The sequence below is a fragment of the Medicago truncatula genome, chromosome 6 (genome assembly GCF_003473485.1).
Source record: "Medicago truncatula cultivar Jemalong A17 chromosome 6, MtrunA17r5.0-ANR, whole genome shotgun sequence".
NCBI classification, from domain to species: Eukaryota; Viridiplantae; Streptophyta; class Magnoliopsida; order Fabales; family Fabaceae; genus Medicago; species Medicago truncatula.
The window spans coordinates 35840745-35864681 of NC_053047.1; the positions used below are offsets into that span (position 1 = coordinate 35840745).

At 33.3% G+C, this 23937-nt stretch overlaps 1 protein-coding gene and 1 pseudogene across 1 annotated transcript; both read left to right on the forward strand.

The window, feature by feature from the left end:
* Positions 1–273: 273 nt before the first annotated feature.
* On the forward strand, positions 274–4370 carry LOC11408984 (TMV resistance protein N-like; annotated as a pseudogene).
* Positions 4371–11683: 7313 nt separating this feature from the next.
* On the forward strand, positions 11684–23864 carry LOC25497337 (TMV resistance protein N). Its single transcript, XM_024786061.2, has 5 exons — positions 11684–12269; positions 12478–13591; positions 13743–14030; positions 22155–22934; positions 23011–23864. Exons 1-5 carry the CDS (start codon positions 11752–11754, stop codon positions 23626–23628), a joined length of 3318 nt encoding a protein of 1105 aa, XP_024641829.1. The 5' UTR covers positions 11684–11751; the 3' UTR covers positions 23629–23864.
* The last annotated feature ends 73 nt before the right edge of the window (positions 23865–23937 follow it).

The following is a 23937-nucleotide window of genomic DNA, read 5'->3' on the forward strand; positions in this document are numbered from 1 at the left end:
TTTAATAAAGGTCAATGTATAACTTTTGCAATTGTATATAATATAGATATAGTTATAGATATAGATATTGGAACAATATAAATGTCTTATAAGCAAAAATAATGGTTAGTGGTTACACTATTGTATGGTTTTACTAATACATTACATTATTGTGTATTGGCTAACACAAAAGACAGGAAAATGACAAGAAGTTTGAAACCACACGTACCAATCTTGTTTTATTTATGCTACTATAACACACATACTCATCCGTATTCTTCCTTCTCATACTCTTCTCATTTCCTCTTTATTCACTACTCTCATGGCTCTACTTCAATCATCCATCTCTTCCTCCTCTTCCTTTTCCTATGGATTCACCTATGACGTGTTCCTTAGTTTTAGAGGTAGTGACACTCGTTATGGTTTTACTGGAAATCTCTACAAAGATCTTTGTAGGAAGAGAATTCGTACCTTCATTGATGACAAAGACCTTCAACGAGGTGACGAAATAACACCGTCACTTTTCAAGGCCATTGAAGAGTCTAGGATTTTCATTCCTATTTTGTCTATCAATTATGCTTCTTCTTCCTTTTGCTTGGATGAACTTGTCCACATTATTCACTGCTTCAAAGAAAATGGGCGCCTAGTTTAGCCAGTTTTCTACGATGTGGAACCTTCTCACGTGCGACATCACAAGGGCAGTTATGGTAAAGCACTGGCCGAGCATATTGAGAGGTTAATAGCACGGATAGCATGGAGAGGTTGCAGAAATGGAAGATGGCTCTTACTCAAACTGCTAACTTCTCAGGCCACCATTTCAGTCCTGGGTAACCTACTTAACTAATGTTTTGTGTTCTTACATATATATTTCTTTAATTTTCTATTTTCTAACCGATTCATCTTACAGTTGAAATTGGAAATATTAATTTTATTCTTAACAAGTGTAAGTTACTTGTATGTCAAAACAATATTTGAATTGTATTCATACAACAGTTATCAACACATTGATGTTATTGTGAATTTGCGATGCATTTACTCAAACTTATTTGATTGGGTAGGAATGGCTATGAATACGAGTTTATTGAGAAGATAGTCAAATACGTATTCAGGAAGATCAGTTGTGTTCCTTTATATGTTGCGGATTACCCTGTAGGTCTCGAGTCTAGGATCCTAGAAGTAAATTCACTTATAGATGTTGGATCTAATGGTAAAGTTCAGATGCTAGGGATCTATGGGACTGGTGGAATGGGAAAGACAACACTTGCAAGAGCAGTTTATAATTCCATAGCCGATCAATTTGATGGTTTGTGTTTTCTTAACGAAATAAGTGCAAATTCAGCTAAATATGGTTTAGAGCATCTACAGGAAAAGCTCCTTTCCAAATTAGTTGAATTGTACGTTAAGTTAGGAGATGTCAATGATGGAGTTCCAATCATAAAGCAAAGGCTTCACCGAAAGAAGGTTCTGTTGATTCTCGATGATGTTCACGAACTGAAGCAATTGCAGGTTTTGGCTGGAGGACTTGATTGGTTCGGTCCTGGCAGTAGAGTGATCGTTACCACTCGAGACAAACATTTGCTAAAAAGTCACGGGATTGAAAGAGCATATGAAATTCCTAAGTTAATTAAGAGAGAAGCTCTTGAATTGTTGAGGTGGAATACTTTCAAAAATAACAAAGTCGATTCAAATTTTGACGGCATTTTATACTGTGCAGTAACTTATGCTTCTGGCCTTCCATTGGCTTTAGAAGTAGTGGGTTCCAACTTGTTTGGAAAGAATATAGTAGAATGTAAATCTGCATTATATCAGTATGAAAGGATTCCCATTAAAAAGATCCAAGCGATACTTAAAGTAAGCTTTGATGCTTTGGATGAAGATGAGCAGAATGTTTTTCTCGACATTGCTTGCTGCTTCAATGGATATGAATTGAAAGAACTTGAAGATATACTTCATGCTCATTATGGTAACTCCATGAAGTATCAAATCAGTGTGTTGCTTGAAAAATCTCTCATCAAGATCAACCAGTTCTGGGAGACTAGTTATCTTACATTACATGCCTTAATGGAGCAAATAGGTAAAGAAATTGTTCGACAAGAATCCCTAAAAGAACCTGGAAAATGTAGTAGGTTGTGGTTTCATAAAGATATAATTCATGTCTTAGAAGAAAGTAAGGTGAATATACTGATATTCATGAATGGTTTATTGTTATCTTCAGTTTGCTCTTTTTTTACTAATCCTATTAATGTTTATGCTACACTTTTTTATTCCCTTATAATATGTAAATTTATCTTAATTAGTGTGTTCAATTTGTAACATATACACATATATTATGAATCATGGTTGATTTGTGTTTTTTTTTCTTGCGCTTTAAGGGATCAAGTAAAATTGAAATTATATATTTGGAATTCCCGTCATCTGAGCAAAAGGTGGTAGATTGGAAGGGAGATGAACTCAAGAAGATGCAAAACCTTAAAACACTTATTGTTAAGAATGGTAGCTTTTCCAAAGGTCCTAAATATTTTCCTGATAGTATTAGAGTATTGGAATGGCATAAATATCCTTCACGGTTCGTACCGTCTGATATTTTCCCAAAGAAACGTTCTGTATGCAAGCTACAGGAAAGTGACTTTTCATCATATGAGTTGTGTGGCACAATGAAGGTATATGTGTAAATGTAATGATTTTTTACCCTCGTCTTATAAGAATATTCATTCATTCGTTAATTATTTTTCTTTTGTCTTATATTTTGCAGATGTTTGTGAATATGAGAGAGTTAAATCTAGACAAATGTCAATTTTTAACACGGATACACGACGTCTCCAATCTCCCAAATTTAGAAATATTTTCATTTCAAGGTTGTAAGAATTTAATTGAAATTCACAGATCGTTTGGGTTCCTAAATAAACTTGAAATCTTGAACGCTACTGGTTGCAGCAAGCTTATGAGATTCCCACCAATGAAGTCGATGTCTCTTCGAGAGCTGATGCTTTCATATTGTGAGAGTCTCAAGACTTTTCCAGAAATATTAGGAGAGGTGAAGAATATAACTTATATTACATTGACAGACACTTCCATTGAAAAATTGCCAGTTTCATTTCAAAATCTCACTGGGCTTAGTAACTTAAAAATAAAGGGAAAAGGAATGCTTAGATTACCTAGTAGCATTTTTAGGATGCCAAATTTGTCAGACATTACTGCTAACGGGTGCATATTGTCCAAACTGGATGATAAATTTAGTTCCATGGTGTTTACATGCCCAAATGATATCAAACTGAAGAAATGCAACTTGTCAGATGAATTTCTTCCAATACTTGTCATGTGGTCTGCTAATGTGGAAATATTAGACCTATCAGGAAATAGTTTCACAATTCTTCCAGAATGCATCAAAGATTGTCGCTTTTTGTCGAAGCTTACATTGGATGATTGCAAGTGCCTTCGAGAAATTAGAGGGATTCCACCAAATTTAAAATATTTGTCTGCAAAATGCTGCAAATCATTGACTTCCTCGTGCAAAAACATGCTATTGAATCAGGTTTTGTGTTTTTATTCCTTGTATTTGACTTAATATTTTATAAGATTGTTTACTCTATCAATTCTATATGGTTAACAGGAACTGCACGAGGCTGGAGATACAAAATTTTGTTTTTCAGGATTTGCAAAAATTCCAGAGTGGTTTGAGCACCAAAATATGGGAAATACAATTTCTTTTTGGTTTCGTAACAAGCATCCTTCCATGGCTCTCTGTATTTCTACTAAATCAGTTGATACAACCAGTAATGATTTTGATTTACATAAGACAAGTCCCACTCTGATCATCCATGGCAACAAATATGATCTTTATATTCTCCTGACTAAGTTTGGTAAAATGTGGACTCATCATACATATTTGTATGATATGAAGCTGGAATTTAAGCCAAACTACAACATGGGCGGAATTTTTTTAGTAAATGAATGGATTCATGCAGAGGTTAGATGGGAACATCGGGGGGTTGAACCACTAACAGAATTTGGAATCCATTTTTTCAAACAGAAAAATAACATGGAGGACATTAAATTCACCGATCCTTATGAAAAGATAAAGTTAAATGATAATGATGTCATTGATGATGATGAAGATGATGTTTTTTATGATGCTGATGATGTTCTTGATGATGATGGAGGATATTGAATTCACCATTCACAATAGTTCCGGCCAATCACAAGACCACCCGTTGGTGTATAAATGGTCATGTGCGATTTTCATTTCTTCCAACGTCAACAATGCATTCATTGGATGATATTGTGAATGATGAATTCAATGACCACCGTGTCGACACAGATATGTAAATATGTAATTCCAATTCTGTGTGCTTATTTATGTTCTTCAAATGATTGCTCTCTCCACTTAAAGTTACAAATATTGGAGCCAATTCTGCAAATCATATTATGAGTGCTACCAATGATATATATGGCTGGTGAAGGATTGGTGATATATTCCTAAAAGATTTTACTTCATATACAGTCTTAATCTGAACCATTGGCTAGTTCGATGTTTATGGAAGATTTAACTGCATGGTTTTTGATACTTATGGATGCTAATTATTTATAATTAGTAAAAAGTTTTTCTTAAGTCTGACTCATATTTATCAATAAGTGTGCAGTCACTCGCGAGCGTAGTGTTCAAAAGTAAACTTATAAATTTTAATCTCAAGTTGTAATGTGTCACCTTAATATTGAATAATAAAAAATCACAGCAGCTACTATTATACTGTTGAAGATGAAGACATAACTGGCAAAACTATGATCAATTGCTTGTGTTACAAAAGCTTTATAAATTCATCAAACCCCTTGTAACATTCAAGCCTTAACCACTATTCTCAACCTTAGTATCTTTGAATTTGGTTAATTCCTTTGTTCTCCGTGGCTTTGTTTGCGAGTTGGGTTTTGGAGGGGAGGGGAAGGGAAGGAAAGGCTTATGGAGTGGTAACCCTTGTTTGCGAGTTTTAAAAAAACAAGGCATAGGGGGGGGGGTTTGAAGGGCTTCATTTGTCCAATTTTAAAGTTCCCCCAAATTGGGGGGTTAAACATACAAATTGAAAATTTTGCCCTCTTAATAATTCAAAATTCCAATTTTAGACATTACTAAAATTATTACAATCTTTTTTAAAAACAACTTATTTATACAAAGCAGCTTATTACGATCTAATTTTCAAAAACAGCTTATTCAAAACAACTTATTTATACAAAACAGCTTATTACGACCTCATTTTCAAAAACCGATTATTCAAAACAACTTATTTATATAAAACAGCTTATTACGACCTCATTTTCAAAAACAGCTTATTCAAAACAACTTATTTATGCAAAACAATTTAATACAATCTCTTTTTTCAAAAACAGCTTATTCAAAACATCTTATTTATACAAAGCAGCTTAATACGACCTAATTTTCAAAAACCGCTTATTAAAAACAACTTATTTATACAAAACAACTTATTACGACCTCATTTTCAAAAACCGCATATTCAAAACAACTTATTTATGAAAAACAGCTTAATACGATCTCTTTTTCAAAAACAGCTTATTCAAACCAGCTTATTTATACAAAGCAGCTTATTACGACCTAATTTTCAAAAACAGCTTATTCAAAACAACTTATTTATACAAAACAGCTTATTACGACCTCATTTTCAAAAACCGATTATTCAAAACAACTTATTTATATAAAACAGCTTATTACGACCTCATTTTCAAAAACAGCTTATTCAAAACAACTTATTTATGCAAAACAATTTAATACAATCTCTTTTTTCAAAAACAGCTTATTCAAAACATCTTATTTATACAAAGCAGCTTATTACGACCTAATTTTCAAAAACCGCTTATTAAAAACAACTTATTACGACCTCATTTTCAAAAACCGCATATTCAAAACAACTTATTTATGAAAAACAGCTTAATACGATCTCTTTTTCAAAAACAGCTTATTCAAACCAGCTTATTTATACAAAACAGCTTATTACGACCTCATTTTCAAAAACAGCTTATTCAAAACAACTTATTTATACAAAACAGCTTATTACGACCTCATTTTCAAAAACCGATTATTCAAAACAACTTATTTATATAAAACAGCTTATTACGACCTCATTTTCAAAAACAGCTTATTCAAAACAACTTATTTATGCAAAACAATTTAATACAATCTCTTTTTTCAAAAACAGCTTATTCAAAACATCTTATTTATACAAAGCAGTTTATTACGACCTAATTTTCAAAAACCGCTTATTAAAAACAACTTATTTATACAAAACAACTTATTACGACCTCATTTTCAAAAACCGCATATTCAAAACAACTTATTTATGCAAAACAGTTTAATACGATCTCTTTTTCAAAAACAGCTTATTTATATAAAATAGCTTATTACGACCTCATTTTCAAAAACTGCTTATTCAAAACAAATTATTTATACAAAACAGCTTATTACGACCTCATTTTCAAAAAAAGCTTATTCAAAACAACTTATTTATGCAAAACAACTTAATACGATCTCTTTTTCAACAAGTTGTTTTGAATAAGCGATTTTTGAAAATGAGGTCGTGATAAGCTGTTTTGTATAAATAAGTTGTTTTGAATAAGCGGTTTTTTAAAATGAGGTCGTCTTAAGCTGTTTTGTATAAATAAGCCGTTTTGAATGAGCTGTTTTTGAAAAAGAGATCGTATTAAGCTGTTTTGTATAAATAAGCTGTTTTGAATAAACTATATTTGAAAAAGAGATCGAATTAAGCTTTTTTGAATATGCTGTTTTTGAAAAAGAGGTCATAATAAGCTGTTTTGTACAAGTAAGCTGTTTTGAATAAGCGGTTTTTGAAAATGAGGTTGTAATAAGCTGTTTTATATAAATAAGCTGTTTTGAATAAGCTGTTTTTGAAAAAGAGATCGTATTAAGCTGTTTTGCATAAATAAGTTGTTTTGAATAAGCTGTTTTTGAAATTGAGGTCCTATTAAGCTGTTTTGTATAAATAAATTGTTTTGAATAAGCGATTTTTGAAAATGAGGTCGTAATAAGTTGTTTTGTATAAATAAGTTGTTTTGAATAAGCGGTTTTTGAAAATGAGGTCGTAATAAGCTGTTTTGAATAAGTTGTTTTTGAAAAAGAGATCGTATTAAATTGTTTTGCATAAATAAGCTGTTTTGAATAAGTTGTTTTTGAAAAAGATATTGTAATAAGGTATTTTGTATAAATAAGCTGTTTTGAATAAGTTATTTTTTGAAAAGAGGTCGTAATAAGCTGTTTTGTATACATAAGATGTTTTGGATAAGTTGTTTTTGAAAAAGAGATCGTATTAAGCTGTTTTGAATAAGCTGTTTTTTTTTTAAAAAAGAGGTCATAATAAGCTGTTTTGTATAAATAAGCTGTTTTGAATAAGTTGTTTTTTAAAAAAAAGATCATTATAATTTGTTTTTCATAAGATAAGCTATTTTTTAAAAAGAGGCCGTAATAAGTTGTTTTGTATAAATAAGTTGTTTTTAAAAAGTGATTGCAATAAGTTTTTTTTTTTTTTATATATAAATAAGTTGTTTTTTAAAAATAGATCGTAATAATTTGTTTTTCATGAGATAAGTTGTTTTGAATAAATTAGAGGCTTAAATATGCAAACCGTCCCTGTAATTTGGGCTGATTTTGATTTTCGTCCTTGTAAAAAAAAAAAATTTAATTACATCCCTGTAAAAAAAAATTTGTTTTAAAAACGTCTCTGGCCCCACTTCGCTGGTGATGTGGCAACATTTTTGGCCACAGGGACGGTTTGTATAACAATGTATTGATTTTAAGAGGAAAAAGGGTAAAATAGTAAAATTATAACATAAGTCCTCCATCTCCTTTCCTTATTGGCTTTTTAACTCCCAAACAAGGGGAAGGTTTTCCCTCCTCTCTCCCTTCCCTCCCTTTCCTTCCCTTCCCCTCCTTAGCCTTTCCTTTCCTTCCCCTGAAAACTCGCAAACAAAGCCTAAGCGGTTTAGATTTTCACCAAAGTAGTCGTGTTTCCTTTTTGTAAAGGATGGCATCCATAAAATGCTCAAAAGACTTCGGTAAAGAACATAGTAACAACAAAACTTTGTCTTCATCGTCCACCTTCACTTCAATGTTCACCAAGTCATCAAAAATCATATTGAATTTCGTTCATTGCTGCATGCATGATAGGTTTAGACTCCAGCATCTTGAATGACTAGAGATGTTGTTTCAATAGTGTCCTATTAGCCAAAGATTTAATCATGTATAATGACTCCAACTTAGCCAACATTGGTGCCGCGATAAATTCCCTCGCGACATAACTCAAAACCTCATTTCCAGGAAGAAGAAAAAAAACAATGCACTCTTTGCCTTGTATATCATCTCAAGTTTCTCCACTTGTGTCAAGGTAGCTGACATTGCAGCTTCACCCTTTATACTTCAACACATTTTGTGTGTCAAAACTATTTGCATCTTAAGTAGCTTCCATCACCAGAAATCATTAAATCTGGTGAACTTCTCGATGTCCCGCTTTCAACCCATGATACACACTTCACCAATTTACCCCTTTATCCCATGTTGGGCGTCAATTGTTGTGAATTCAAACAATAAAAAATCACATCAATAAACTTAGATGTGTGGAGAAAAGGTAGTAATCAATGGGCAGAGTAGTCTCAAGAAACAACAACAAAAACAACAAGAACAATAAACATACCTAGATCGAAGTGTGAAGCAACACTACAAACATATTCAAAGAAACAGAGATAAGAAAGAAAAGCTAGATCTAAGTGTGAATCAATACTACAAGCATATTCAAGCATCAAAATTCACACAAGTCTTGTAATTAAGTTTCTTGTACTGTTAATTATTCTCAAAGTCCTTCTAATGATATACGGACCTTTAGATTAAGACATTTGTCTAATCAAAGATTGTCTCAAATGCATCATATGTACTCTACTGTATCTACTAATAATAAAACTACTTGTGATATTTGTCATTTTGTCAAACAAAGAAAATTGCCGTATTCTTTGAGTACCTCTATCGCTTCTTCTAAATTTGAACTATTGCACTTTGATATTTGGGTCCCATAGCCAAAATTTCAGTTCATAATCACAAGTATTTTCTTACTATTATTGATGATTTTAGTAGATTTTTATGGATCATTTTACTAAAAAACAAATTTCAGGTATCTTCTCATGTCAAAAGTTTTATTCAACTCATTCATACCCATCATCATATAACTCCTAAGTTCATGAGGTCTGATAATGGACCGGAATTTCTTCTTTCTGACTTTTATGCATCAAAAGGGATCATTCACCAAAAATCTTGTGTTGAGAGACCTCAAAAAAAGGCAGGGTAGAAAAAAAAACACCAACATATCCTGAAGGTATCTAGAGCTTTGTCATATCAATCTAAACTTTCCAATATGTTTATATGCTGTCTTGTATGCTGTTTTCCTTATAAATAGGGTTCTTATTCAAGTTTGTATGACTCATTACCTGACCTTCAATCTTTCAAAGTTTTTGGTTGTTTATGTTATTATTCAACTCTTCAAGCTCATGGAACTAAATTACAGCATAGAGCTATAAAGTATGTTTTCTTAGGATACAAGTTAGGTTTCAAAGGATATGTTATTTATGATCTTAACACAAAAGAAATACTCATTTCCAAAAATGTCATCTTTCATGAATTAATTTTACCCTATACTTCTTCTTTACCTCCTTTTACCTCCAATTGGGAGTATTTTCCTTCTTCTCCAAATATTTCACCTGTTAGGTGGACGTGGTGTATGAGAGGCTGCCTATGTTTTTCTCCCATTGTCGTATCATTGTGCACAATGTTTCTAATTACAAATGGCTGCATCCTAGAGTGGAGGAACATGTTGTTGGGACAAATCACCATGAGGTGGAGGCACCGAAAAAGGGTAGAAAACAATGGGTAGAATGCAGAAGAGATGAACACAATGGTACCTCGGTTGCAGGTGCTTCCATAGCTGAGACTAAGATAATTAATGTGGAAAATGTAATGGAGCAAGAGGATGCTATCACTATAGAAACATCAACACACAAAATATAAAAAACATACACATGCCGCAACTGAACAACATGACACGCCTGAGAACATAGTTGAGACAAAGAAGGAACAACATACGCATGCCACAAATGAACAACATGAGGCCACTGTGAATATAGATGAGAATGAAATTGTGAAGGAAGGTGCACTAACGAAGTCAGGTACCTCATTTCATTTCCCATTGGAGAATGTCATTGATATTGTTGAACGAAACACCGAGGAAAAGGTTCAACAGTTAGAGAACTGTCCTATACTTGAAAGTTGAATCGGTTCAGCCTCTAAGTGCAACAACGGCTGCGACATTTCCTGGGAGTTCCACAACCACATCCTCACATGAAACTGTTCCAGATACTCAAAACATGCAGCAACCGCCCATATACCCAGTTTTGCAGAAGGATATCAATTTGTTACGGCAATTTTTGGATCCAGAGGTGGAGGAGCCTACAAAACAATTTACACCTTATTTTAGTATGAAGCGGAAAAAAGAACTCTATCGAGTTTCCTAAAAAACCTGATCTAAGGGTGTAATTACTCCTCCTACTCAATGAAGGTCTTCTATTGGAATTTTAGAGGCTTTGATGCTTGTACTGTTAAGCAGGATTTTGAAAGGGATGTCTTCCGAATTTTAATTCCCTTTGTTACCACTTTTGTTGTACAATTTTTACTCCTCCCCTCTTGTACAATTTTTTATTTTTTAATAAAATTTCAGAGCAGGTGGTAGATGATGGGAGCAACTTCGGGGTGTCAACCTAATTTATATGTGTAGCTTCTCCTTGATGCCTTCCTTGCTCTCTTGATTCAAAAAAAAAAAAGTAGTTGTTTTAGTATGATAGATTTGTTTTTGTTAATACAATTTCAGATGCCTAATTGGTGATTTACTAGGTATAAAACATTGACACCGGACACGACACCAACACACCGACATGTATAATTATAGACCTTGATTATTATTTAAGAAAGTAGAAATAATTGAATGTAATTATGTGTCTGAAATATTAGTCATTTAGCATATTCGAAGGCTTGGTAGCATTCATCTGGGTGTCCTTTTTCCCCCTATGCGTCTACCTATAACTTTCTAGATCCAGTAGAACTTGAATGCGAAAACAAATTTGAAGACAAAACTTTATGCATTTTTTTCGAAGGATAAAATATTTATTATATTTAATTTGAACGTGAAAACAATCTTGAGGAGAAAACTTTCGGCGAAGAAAAGTTATGAGAAATCAGCACCACTACCACTATATTCTTTTGTTTTGTGACACAACCTTTACTTTTTCTATTATACATGGAATAACAATAGTGAAATGATGATTATTATCATGGTGTATTGGCTGACCCACACGGCAGATAGGAAATTTCATTTTCTATTACATGAAAAATTATCTAATCTGAACTTTAAATTGAATATTGTCCTAAAGCAGGTCAAATTAATACACTAATATATTTGAATACCATATAAATGTCTCAAAAGAAAAAATAATGATTACACTATTGTATGATTTTACACTTGTCCTTTTCCTTATTACATTATATTATTGTGTATTGGCAAACAGAAAAGACAGGAAAAGGAAAAAGAAGTTTGACAATTGCAAAAGGGAAACTGCGTTCCCATTCATGTGTTCCAATCTTTGTGACTATAACACACACACAATCATCTGTATTCTTCCTTCTCATACTCTTCTTGCTTCCCATTATTCACTATTCTCATGGCTCTTCCTTCTCATACTCAATCATCCATCTCTTCCTCCTCTTCCTTCTCCTATGGATTCACTCATGACGTTTTCCTAAGTTTTAGAGGTAGTGACACACGCTACAGTTTTATTGGAAATCTCCACAAAGATCTTTGTAGGAAGGGAATTCGCACCTTCATTGATGACAGAGAGCTTAAAGGAGGTGACGAAATAACACCATCACTTTTCAAGCACATTGAAGAGACTAGGATTTTCATTCCTGTCTTATCTACCAATTATGCTTCTTCTTCATTTTGCTTGGACGAACTTGTCCACATCATTCACTGCTTCAAGGAAAGTAGCCGTCTAGTTTTGCCGATTTTTTATGATGTGGAACCTTCTCATGTGCGACATCAACATGGAAGTTATGCTAAAGCACTGGATGATCATATAGAGAAGTTCCAAAATAACAAGAATAACATGGAGAGGTTGCAGAAATGGAAGAGTGCTCTTACTCAAACTGCTAACTTCTCTGGCCACCATTTCAATCCTAGGTACCCCACTTCACTCATGTTTTGCATTCTTAAATATTCTATTTTCCAACCGTTTCATCATATTGTTTAAATAGAAAATATTATTTCTATTCTTAACAAGTGAAAGTTATTTTATGTCAAAACAATATTTGATTTGTATTCATACAACCATACATGGATCTTATTGTATATTTGTGATGCATTTACTCAAACTTATTTGATTGGATAGGAATGGATATGAATATGAGTTTATTGAGAAGATAGTCAAATACGTATCCAGCAAGATCAATCGTGTTCCTTTATATGTTGCCGATTACCCCGTTGGTCTCCAGTCTAGGGTCCTAAAAGTAAATTCATTTCTGGATCTCAGATCTAATGGTGAAGTTCAGATGCTAGGGATCTATGGGACTGGAGGGATGGGAAAGACAACACTTGCCAGAGCAGTTTATAATTCCATAGCCGATCAATTTGATGGTTTGTGTTTTCTTCACAATGTAAGGGAAAATTCAGCTAAATATGGTTTAGAGCATCTACAGGAAAAGCTCCTTTCCAAATTAGTTGAATTGGACGTTAAGTTAGGAGATGTCAACGAGGGAATTCCAATCATAAAGCAAAGGCTTCACCGAAAGAAGGTTTTGTTGATTCTAGATGATGTTCATGAACTGAAGCAATTGCAAGTTTTGGCTGGACGACTTGATTGGTTTGGTCTTGGAAGTAAAGTGATCATTACCACTCAAGAAAAAAAATTGCTAGATGGTCATGGGATTGAAAGAGCATATGAAATACATAAGTTAAATGACAAAGAAGCTCTTGAATTGTTGAGATGGAATGCTTTCAAAAATAACAAAGTCGATACAAATTTTGACGACATTTTACACCAGGCTGTAACTTATGCTTCTGGCCTTCCATTGGCTTTAGAAGTAGTGGGTTCCAACTTGTTTGGAAAGAATATAAGAGAATGGAAATCTGCATTAAGTCAGTATGAAAGGAGACCCATTAGAAAGATCCAAGAGATACTTAAAGTAAGCTTTGATGCTTTGGAGGAAGATGAGAAAAATGTTTTTCTTGACATCGCTTGCTGCTTCAAAGGATATGAATTGAAAGAACTTGAAAATATACTTCATGCTCATTATGGTAACTGCATGAATTATCAAATCAGAGTGTTGCATGACAAATCTCTCATAAAGATCTACTGGTACCTGGGGAATTATGTTGTGACATTACATGCCTTGATAGAGAAAATGGGTAAAGAAATTGTGCATGAAAAATCTCCAAAAGAGCCAGGAAGACGTAGTAGGTTGTGGTTCCATAAAGACATAATTCATGTCTTAGAAGAAAATAAGGTGAATACTGATATCTATGAATGGGTTTTTTGTTATCTTTAATCTTCATTTTGTTCTTTTTAACTAATTCTTTTAATATCAATTTTGTTCCTATGTTTATTTGTTATCTTGGTTGATTTGTGTTTTTTTTTTTTTTTTTTTGCGCTTTAAGGGATCAAGTCAAATTGAAATTATATATTTGGAATTCCCGTTATCTGAGGAAGAGGTGATAGAATGGAAGGGAGATGAGCTCAAGAAGATGCAAAACCTCAAAACACTTATTGTTAAGAATGGTAGCTTTTCCAAAGGTCCTAAATATCTTCCTAACAGTTTGAGAGTATTGGAATGGCCTAAATATCCTTCACGGATCATACCATCTGATTTTTGCCCAAAGAAACTTTCTATATGCAAGCTACAGCAAAGTGACTTTATTTCATTTGGGTTGCATGGCACAATGAAGGTATGTGTAAATGTAATGATTTTTTTTCCCTCTTGGCCCCGAGTATGGGCTAAGGGGACAGCAGTCGAGGACACTATATTTTTAGAGGCGCCAATATTTTGTGTGTGTACACACACACATGGGTTTTGCTAGAAGTCACATTTTACAAGTGTCTTTTAGCAAGCCACACCTCAAGGTGTGATATCCACTTTTTGGTTATAACTTTGTTAAAAAAAGACACCTTCATAAAAGATGTCTTCTAGCAAAACACTCTCTCTCTCTCTCTCTCTATATATATATATATAGGGGACATATCAAGTGAGAATGAGTATTTTAGGTGAGAATAGTAGGAATAATTTTGAGCCACTAGATCAAAAATTAATGGCTTAAATTAAAACCCTTATTATAGTCACGTGAATGGTTGATATTTTCCCCAAATTCATTTGTTAATCCGATAGAAGCCTCGTCTCATCTTCTTCGTCTAATATCATGGTGCTGTATCAATTTTTCAAAATCCACTCTCACACTCATAGAAATCGAAATAGCACTGACCACGTATGAATATCATGGAGCTATTTTTATATGAGAATGATGAGAATGAATAAGAGCTAGCCATCAAATTTTTAATGAATGGTTGAGATTAAAACATTCCTAAAGTGAGTCATTTGTCATTAATATCATAATTGTATCATGTTATTAGTATTCCTTTTTTGAACACTACTAAAATAGAATTTTGATTTTCTTCTTTATTTTGTAACAAAAAAAAGTAGAATTTTGAATTCCTCGTGGATCAAGATTCGTAGAACATTTGCTCAGGAAAAAAAACGCTTCTTAGAACATATCTTCTTTTTTAAAGAAAAACTTAGAACAATGAAATGAGTATCAAGTTTCTTCCTTGTGGATCTGGGATCACGACAAAATATAAAATATGGGAACAAAAGATAACAATTTAGAAGAAAAAATTTAAATCAAAGGGAGGAATTATTATGACTAGCCACTTGGCTACTTGACCAAAAAAAAAAAAAGATGAAAAGAGTGTAGTACAATGATATTTATACAATAGAGGGAAAGTATGCTAAGTACTGTGAACTAGCAACTAGAGAATTGCTACTCTACTAGATAACTTGCTCCACAAGTTATCTCTAATAGTAAAGCTAAAACATAAAATGTAATAGTCCCCCTCAAGTTGGAGGTTTGTATATATCAACTAAACCCAGCTTGAACAGCAGAGAATTGAAAGGTCGAGAAAGAAGGGACTTAATAAAAAAATCTGCAAATTGATTTTGAGAGGAAATGGGAAGAAGTTTCATGATTCCTGCTGCAATTTTTTCTCTGACAATGTGACAGTCAATTTCCAAATGTTTAGTTCTTTCATGGAACACTGGATTAGCTGAGATGTGAAGAGCACTCTGATTATCACAGGAACTCTAGTGCATATAATCTGCAAATCTACAACACAGGAACTCTAGTGCATATAATCTGCAAATCTTTCAAAAGATACAACAACCTTTGAAGCTCACAGGTAGCTGCTCCCAATGCTCTATATTCAGCTTCAGAAGAAGACCTAGAGACAGTGAGTTGTTTCTTGGTCCTCTATGAGATCAATGAATCACCAAGAAAGAAACATTGCCCAGAAATGGATCTTCTGGTGTCTCTACAACCTACCCAGTCAGCATCTGAGTAACCTTGGATATAAGGAAGTGAAGATCTGGGAAAATGAATACCTTTGCCAGGACAAGTTTTGAGATATCTAAGCACTCTTAAAGCTGCGTTGTAGTGTGTTTGAGTTGGCTTAGATAAGAATTGGTTCAATTGTTGACTAATGAAGGTAATGTCTGGTCTAGTTGCATTCAAATACAATAATCTCCCAACAAGTCTTCTGTAAGCAAGAATGTCTATGTATGGAGGTGAATCATCATGATATAGCTTGATTGACGGATCTGAGGGGTGGCTACAAGTTTTGAATCTAAAAAACCTGTATCAGACAACAAATCCAAGCAATACTTCCTTTAGCATAGAGAAATGCCTAGTTTTGAATGAGCAATCTCCAAACCTAGGAAATATTTAAGCTGGCCCAAATCTTAGATTTTGAAGGAATTGTGAAGAATATTCTTAATAAAAGTTAATTCATCCAAAGAATTACCAACTAAGATTATGTCATCAACATAGACTAAGAGAGTAGTGAATTGAGTGGTACTATGTTTGATGAAAAAAGAGTGATCTACTGAAGCTTGTTTATACCCATGACTAACTAACAGAGATGCCAATTTTTCATACCATTTCCTGCTGGCCTGTTTGAGTCCATATAATGATTTGAGAAGCTTGCAACATTGATTAGGCTTAGTGGTGGAAACACCTGAAGGGATGTCCATGTACACATCTTCTTGAAGATCCTCATGCAGAAAAGCATTATTGACATCTAGTTGGTGAAGATGCCAATTATTTAATGAAGCAAGTGTTAAAACCAATCTGATGGTGGTGTGTTTGGCTACAGGGGAATATGTGTCAAAGTAGTCCAACCCCTCTACTTGATTGTAGCCTTTAGCAACAAGTCTGGCCTTTTATCTTTCAATAGTGCCATCTGCATGATGCTTAATCTTGTAAATCCACCTACAGCCTATAGGTTTAGCATTAGGAGGTGAATCAATTATCTACCAAGTTCCAGTATTTTCAAGAGCAGTGAGCTCAACTTGCATAGCTTGCCTCCAACATTCAAACTTGTTTGCCTCAGTGTAGGTTTTGGGTTCATTATGAGCATGAAGAGACAAAATGAAATGAGAGTGGGGATTAGAGATATTATGATAAGAAACATAATTGGAAATAGAGTACAAGTTATTGACAAATGTAGATGATTTATGAGGACAAATATAATCCTTCAAATAAGAAGGAGAGATTTTATTTCTAGAAGAACATCTAATGGGTGGAGGAGGAGAAGGGTCATTAGTGGGTGTAGTAGTAGTTGTAGGCTGAGTGTGAGGAACAAATTCAGTAGTTGGTGGAGAATGAGAGATATCAGAAACAGAACAAATGACAGGAGGGGATGAAATGGAAGTGAAGTACTCCCAATCATGACTTTGAGATGATGAATTTGATTTATATGGTAAAACACATTCATGAAAAACAACATGTCTAGTTATGAAGATCTCTATGGTATGTAAATCATATAAAACATAGCCTTTGAAACCTAACTTGTATCCTAAGAAAACTGACTTTGTGGCTCTAGTTTCAAGTTTAGTTTTGTGACTTTGAAGGGATGAAGCATAGCAAAGACAACCAAAGACCTTAAAAGTAGTGATATCTGGTGGACTGTCATATAGTAAATAGTAAGGAGAAAAATTGTGAAGAACAGGAGTAGGTACTCTATTGATGAGAAAGACAGCATGTAAGAAAGCATATGACCAAAAAGATAAAGGTAATTTTGACTGATATAATAAAGCTCTGCCTATGTTGAGTATGTGTTGATGCTTTCTTTCCACTCTCCCATTTTGTTGGGGGGTTTCAACACAAGACCTTTGGTGCAAAATACCTTTAGAGGCATGAAAATCATGGAGGAGAAATTCAGAACCATTATTTGTTCTGATGATTTTTGGTGTAACATGAAATTGATTCTCAATCATGACAATGATGTTTTTAATATGCATAGGAACTTCTGCTTTGGTTTTAAGCAATATGATCCACAAAAATCAAGTGTGATCATCAACTATGGTGAGAAAATATTTGTGCCCATGAATTGAATTAATAGCAAGTGGTCCCCAAATATCAAAATGAAGTAACTGAAATTTACTGCTAGCATGAGAAGAACTATGGGGAAAGGGCAATTTCTTATGTCTGGCAAAATGACAAACATCACATGCAGCTTTATTATCAACAATAATAGAGGGATACAAATGAGTCATAGAGGACAATCTATGATTAGACAAATGACCAAGCCTGAAGTGCCACAATGTAGATTCAGGTATTCTAGAACTATCAAACACAGTTTGAGACTGAGTAAAACTAGAATCAGAAATAGTACAAGCACTATGTGCCCTTTTATTTGGTAAAGACTTAAGACTGCTATGAAGATGCATCTTTTGATTATGAAACTGCATAGACAATGTATAGAGACCATTTGATTTATCACCCAAACCAATCATCTTTTGTGATGTCACATCATGTATAACACATTTATTAGAAACAAAATTGACACTACAAGATAAGGAATCACACATTTTGGAAACAGAAACTAAGTTGACTTTGAATTCAAGAGAATACAAAACATGATTCAGGTACAAATGAGGAGTAAAATATAGATTACTAGCATAATGAACATATATGGAATTACCATTGGGAAGAGTAACAAGCACATGTTTAATTTTGTAAAAATTAGTGAAATGAGATTTTGTAAAAAGTAGTGAAATGAGATTTTGAAAAACAGACATGATCATTAGCGCCTGAATCTATGATCCAAATAGGCAAAGAATTGACATGAAAAGAGCATGAGAAAGCCCTTTGTATACCTGGCTGATAAGGAACAATAGGCATGGATGGTGAAGTGGTGAGTTGATTTGAAGTAGAAACAGAAGGAGACACAGCTGAGGATAACAGGGTTGCTTGTTGAAGCAAGTTCACAAGGTGCTCATATCTGTCTTGAGAAATACTGAAACCTGATACACCATTCCCATGCTCAGTGTTACTAACATTTCCAGATTCAGCTGTAACACTATTAGTGGATCCTTGAGTGGAGGCAGTGGAATTTCCTGGTCTGTTAGCATTGGGAAATCCATGCTTCAGGTAACAAGTATCAATAGTGTGATTTGTGCGCTTACAAAAAGTACAGTGTCAAGATGAATTTTTTTGATTGCCATAATATCCTTTACCACGCCTATAGGATTTCTTGGAATCAGCGGCATTAACCAAAATATTGGATTCATCAGTAGGAAGAGAAAGGATAGGTGTATGATTACTCTCTTCTTGAATCACCAAAGAATACACCTTGTTCAAGGATGGAAGAGGATCCATAAGCAAGATCTGAGTCTTGACAACTGAAAATTGATCATTCAATCCAATGAGGAATTGCATGATTTGGTCTTCAACACGATAAACGTGAGCAAGAGTTGAAGCTTAGCAACGACATTGATGAATGCAAGAACAATTAGGAAGAGGTCTATGTAAATTAAGTTCTTCCCAAAGTGAGCGCATTTCAATGAAGTATTTTTACCTCCTTGCTTTAGATTGTTGATGCAAGAACGAAGACTAGAAATTCTGATTCTATCAGCTTTTGAAAATCTCTCTTTCAGGTCCTCCCAAACATCTAAAGCGTAATCGTGAAAAACAATAGTTTAAGCAATGGATTCAGAAACTGAATTGATAATCCATGAATGAATTAGATGGTTGCACCGTTCCCACCTGCTCTGTTCAAATCCAAAGCTTCAGGTTGTTGAATAGCGTCATTGATGAAGGCGAGTTTGTTCTTCACTTCCAACGCGCGATTCATCGACCGACTCCAAGCTAAGTAATTTGAGCCATTGAGCTTGGGAATGATCTTAATAGAATTTGGTCCTTCGCTCGGATGAACGTTGAAAACCAATTCTACATCTTGTTGCGGTGCAGCTTAAATGATGATAGGAGCTTGACAAGGAGGCATGATTCAATTGAGGAATCAAAAAAATCAATGCGTAAAAACACAAAATTCAAGGAGTAGAAAGAGAAGAAAAGAGATGAAAATCACCGATTGAAACAAGAAAAAGGAAGTAGAGAAGCAAAGAGGTAGAAGATGAAGAATGCGGCGGAAACAACCGTAACAGAAAACAGTTAGGATCGGAACTTCTCTCTCATGAGAGAGAAATCTGATACCATATTATGAGAAATGAATGAAACTCTTAATTCTCATTAGATGAAAAGAGTGCAGTACAATGATATTTATACAAATGAGGGAAAGTATGCTAAGTACTGTGAACTAGAAACTAGAGAATTGCTACTCTACTGGATAACTTGCTCCACAAGTTATCTCTAATAGTAAAGCTAAAACATAAAATGTAATAGGAATATGTATTTTTATGGTGTGATAAGATCCAAATTCTGAAGGAACCAATGAAGTATTAATCTGTTGAAATGGAAATTAGAAATTTTTCAATGGAGAGAGATGTTGACTAGTAATAAATGAATAATAATGACACCCTTTTAAAAAGGAATAATATTGATACAATAAAAATAACAATTATATAATGATATCAATGATAAATGACTCACTTTAGGAATGTTTTAATCTCAACCATTCCTTAAAAATGTGATGGCTTTTATTCATTCTCATCATTCTCATACAAAAATGGCATTCTCATAGTATATGTCCTGATATATATATATATATATATATATATATATGGGTTTGCTACAATAGACCCACTCTATTTTGTGAAGCTCTATTTTAGCAGGATGCACCTTTTGACTTGGACAAAAAACCCACATCTTTGGTTTTTGAGAGAATCAAATTTAAAGGATACAAAAGTCATTTCCCTTTAAAGGTTAATTTTTTTTTTTATTTTCTAATTTTTTTTCTTGTCTCTTCCACTCCCCCACGTCCTGTTTCTCTTTCACCTTTTGTGATTGTCTTCCCAGCTACAACCACAATTGATTTATGTCTAAAGCTTGTTTCTCTACATTTTCCTTCTATACGTGGAGAAATTAGTATTGGTGAGTTATGTGGTTGATCCTTAACAAAATGTGATGAAATGAAAATAAATAAAAAAGAAAGAGTTCAAAATATTCAAACTTCATCTTCTTCTTTGTGTGCCATCACCGCTGTGCGTGCTTGAATGGAAGCCTCGTGAAAGATGACGAAAATTGAAGGGATCAACTTAATTCTTCAATGAAGCGTACTAATTAGAGGAACTAATTACACTCAAATTTGGATTTGGATCTTCTTTAAATATCTACTGTGTGTCTTCTTTGAATTTGAACAAGTTCATGCGAGTAGAAAAAATTGGAAGAAGAAAGGTAAGAGAGAAGAGAGAGTGGGACCCAAAAGCAGAAATTAAGAAATAAAAATAAATATTTAAACAGCAATTTACACTTTTATCCTTCATACATGTCTTTTTCAAAAAACAATGTAGGGGTATTTCTTGTCTAAAGTAAAAGGTGCATCTTGCTAAAATAGACCTTCACAAAATAGAATGGGTCTATTGCAGCAAACCCCATATATATATATATATATATATATATATATATATATATATATATATATATATATATATATATATATATATATATTAAATAAGAGTTTTATATTATTTAAATTATGTAAAATATTTGCTAACAAAATTATAGGGCATTATAAAATCAAAATTAATCTTTAAAAAAAGGTCAAAATTAATAAATGCATGTGATTAAATAAAATATTGAATAAAATCAATTAATTTCATCCACAATTGGGAAACTAAAATTAGAATAATGATATAGAGTATTAAAGATTTAAGAGTACTTTCAACTCTTATATATTAAGAGTCAAAAATCATATTATTTTACCTGAGTTTATGTGTATCCTTTCTTTCTAATTCTCAATCTCCAATCTCTAAACTCAATTGTGTTAACAAAAGAACACAAGTCATTGACTTTCGACAAACTCCAAAAGCATAAATGTCAATGTAGTATAGATATAATAGTCTCCTAAAAGTAGGTTCCAAACTATCTATTGATTTATTATATAGTCATACAATTCTTTTCCTTATAGATATAATAGTAAAAATTCAAACGATTTCTTAGAGGAAGAGAAAGAAGAAGTCTCTTTATAGTGGGTTATGAATATAAACATTGAATTATGATCTATGTGTGCTATTGTGTAAAACATGCTCTCTTTAATTACTAAATTCTCAAGTGTCGAATGTAGACTTTGGAGCATGGATCCTAGTTTAGAGCCACTTGATTCACATTTCAAAGGTCGAACTCATGTTTTTAGTTTTTGCATAATGTCAAATGAAAATGTGCAATAATCTTCCGATTCATTTCTTTTATCCTTCAATATTTTTTGTTGAATTTTCGTATAGGGGTACCATGTTATTCTTTGCCTAAGTCATACAAATTCAATGAACGGACATGTTCCTCGTCTTATACAATATAAGAATATTCATTCATTCATTAATTCTTTTTCTTTTGCCGTATATTTTGCAGAGGTTTGTGAATATGAAAGAGTTAAATCTAGACAATTGTCAATTTTTAACACGGATACATGACGTCTCCAACCTCCCAAATTTAGAAATATTTTCATTTCGAAGTTGTGAAAATTTAATTGAGATTCACAAATCTGTTGGGTTCCTAAATAAACTTCAAGTCTTGGATGCTAGAGGTTGCAGCAAGCTTATGAGTTTCCCACCACTGAAGACAACCTCTCTTCAAGAACTGATGCTTTCATATTGTGAGAGTCTCAAGACTTTTCCAGAAATATTAGGAGAGGTGAAGAATATAATTTATATTACATTGACAAACACTTCCATTGAAAAATTGCCAGTTTCATTTCAAAATCTCACTGGGCTTATTCTCTTAGACATAGAAGGAAAAGGAATGCTTAGATTACCTAGTAGCATTTTTAGGATGCCAAATTTGTCAGACATTATTGCTAACGGGTGCATATTGTCCAAACTGGATGATAAATTTAGTTCCATGGTGTTTACATGCCCAAAATATATCAAACTGAAAAAATGCAACTTGTCAGATGATTTTCTTCCAATACTTGTCATGTGGTCTGCTAATGTGAAAATATTAGACCTATCAGGAAATAATTTCACAATTCTTCCAGAATGCATCAAAGATTTTCAGTTTTTATATGCTCTTATATTGGATGATTGCAAGTGCCTTAGAGAAATTAGAGGGATGCCGCCAAATTTAGCATACTTGTCTGCAATAGGCTGCAAATCCTTGACTTCCTCGGCCAGAAACATGCTATTGAATCAGGTTTTTTTTTTTCCCCTTGTATTTGACTTAATATTTTATAAGATTGTTTACTCTATGATTTATTTATGGCTAACAGGAACTGCATGAGGCTGGAGGAACCAGGTTTTGTTTGCCAGGATTTGCAAGGATTCCAGAGTGGTTTGATCACCAAAACATGGGACATACAATTTCTTTTTGGTTTCGTAACAACCTCCCTTCCATTGCTCTCTGTTTTTCTAATAAATTAGTTGCTAAAGCCATTATGTATGAGATAATACCCACTTTAATCATCAATGGCAATAATTGTTGTATTCCAGTTCTGAGGAATCAGGTTGGTGGAATGATGCATCATGATACATGTTTGTATGATATGCAGCTGGAATCTTTTTTAGACATGGACAATGAATATTTTTTAGAAAATGACTGGAATCATGCAGAGATTATATGTGAACATCAGTTAGTGGAACCAATAACAGAAATTGGAATCCATTTTTTCAAACAGAAAAATAACATGGATGATATTCAATTCACCAATCCTTATGAAAAGATAAAATCAAATGATAATGATGTCGTTGTTGATGATGATGATGATGTTTTTATTGATGCTGATGATATTCTTCATGATGATGATGATGATGATGTCTTTTATGATGTTGAAAATGTTCTTGATGATGATGATGTTCTTGATGATGAAGACGACCACCATTCACAGTAGTACAGGCCAACCACAAGACCACCCATTCGCTGGTGCAAACATTGAAACATTTTGTCCTGATATTCGTTGAAAAAATTATCTCTGCTGTATAATAATTTGTTTTGGATCTGGTATTCATCTTGTTAATCATATGTACATTTATGATGTTGCATGATGTGATACTTATGAATTATTGTTTTCATTACATGCATTACTATCTCTTGATGATTGAGTCAAAAAAATGTTGTCATATTATAGTGTTACTTGTCTTCTCTATGGTTCGCTCCAATGTTTGTAAGAATGCAAGCTACCGTGTAGAATTGCACGGTC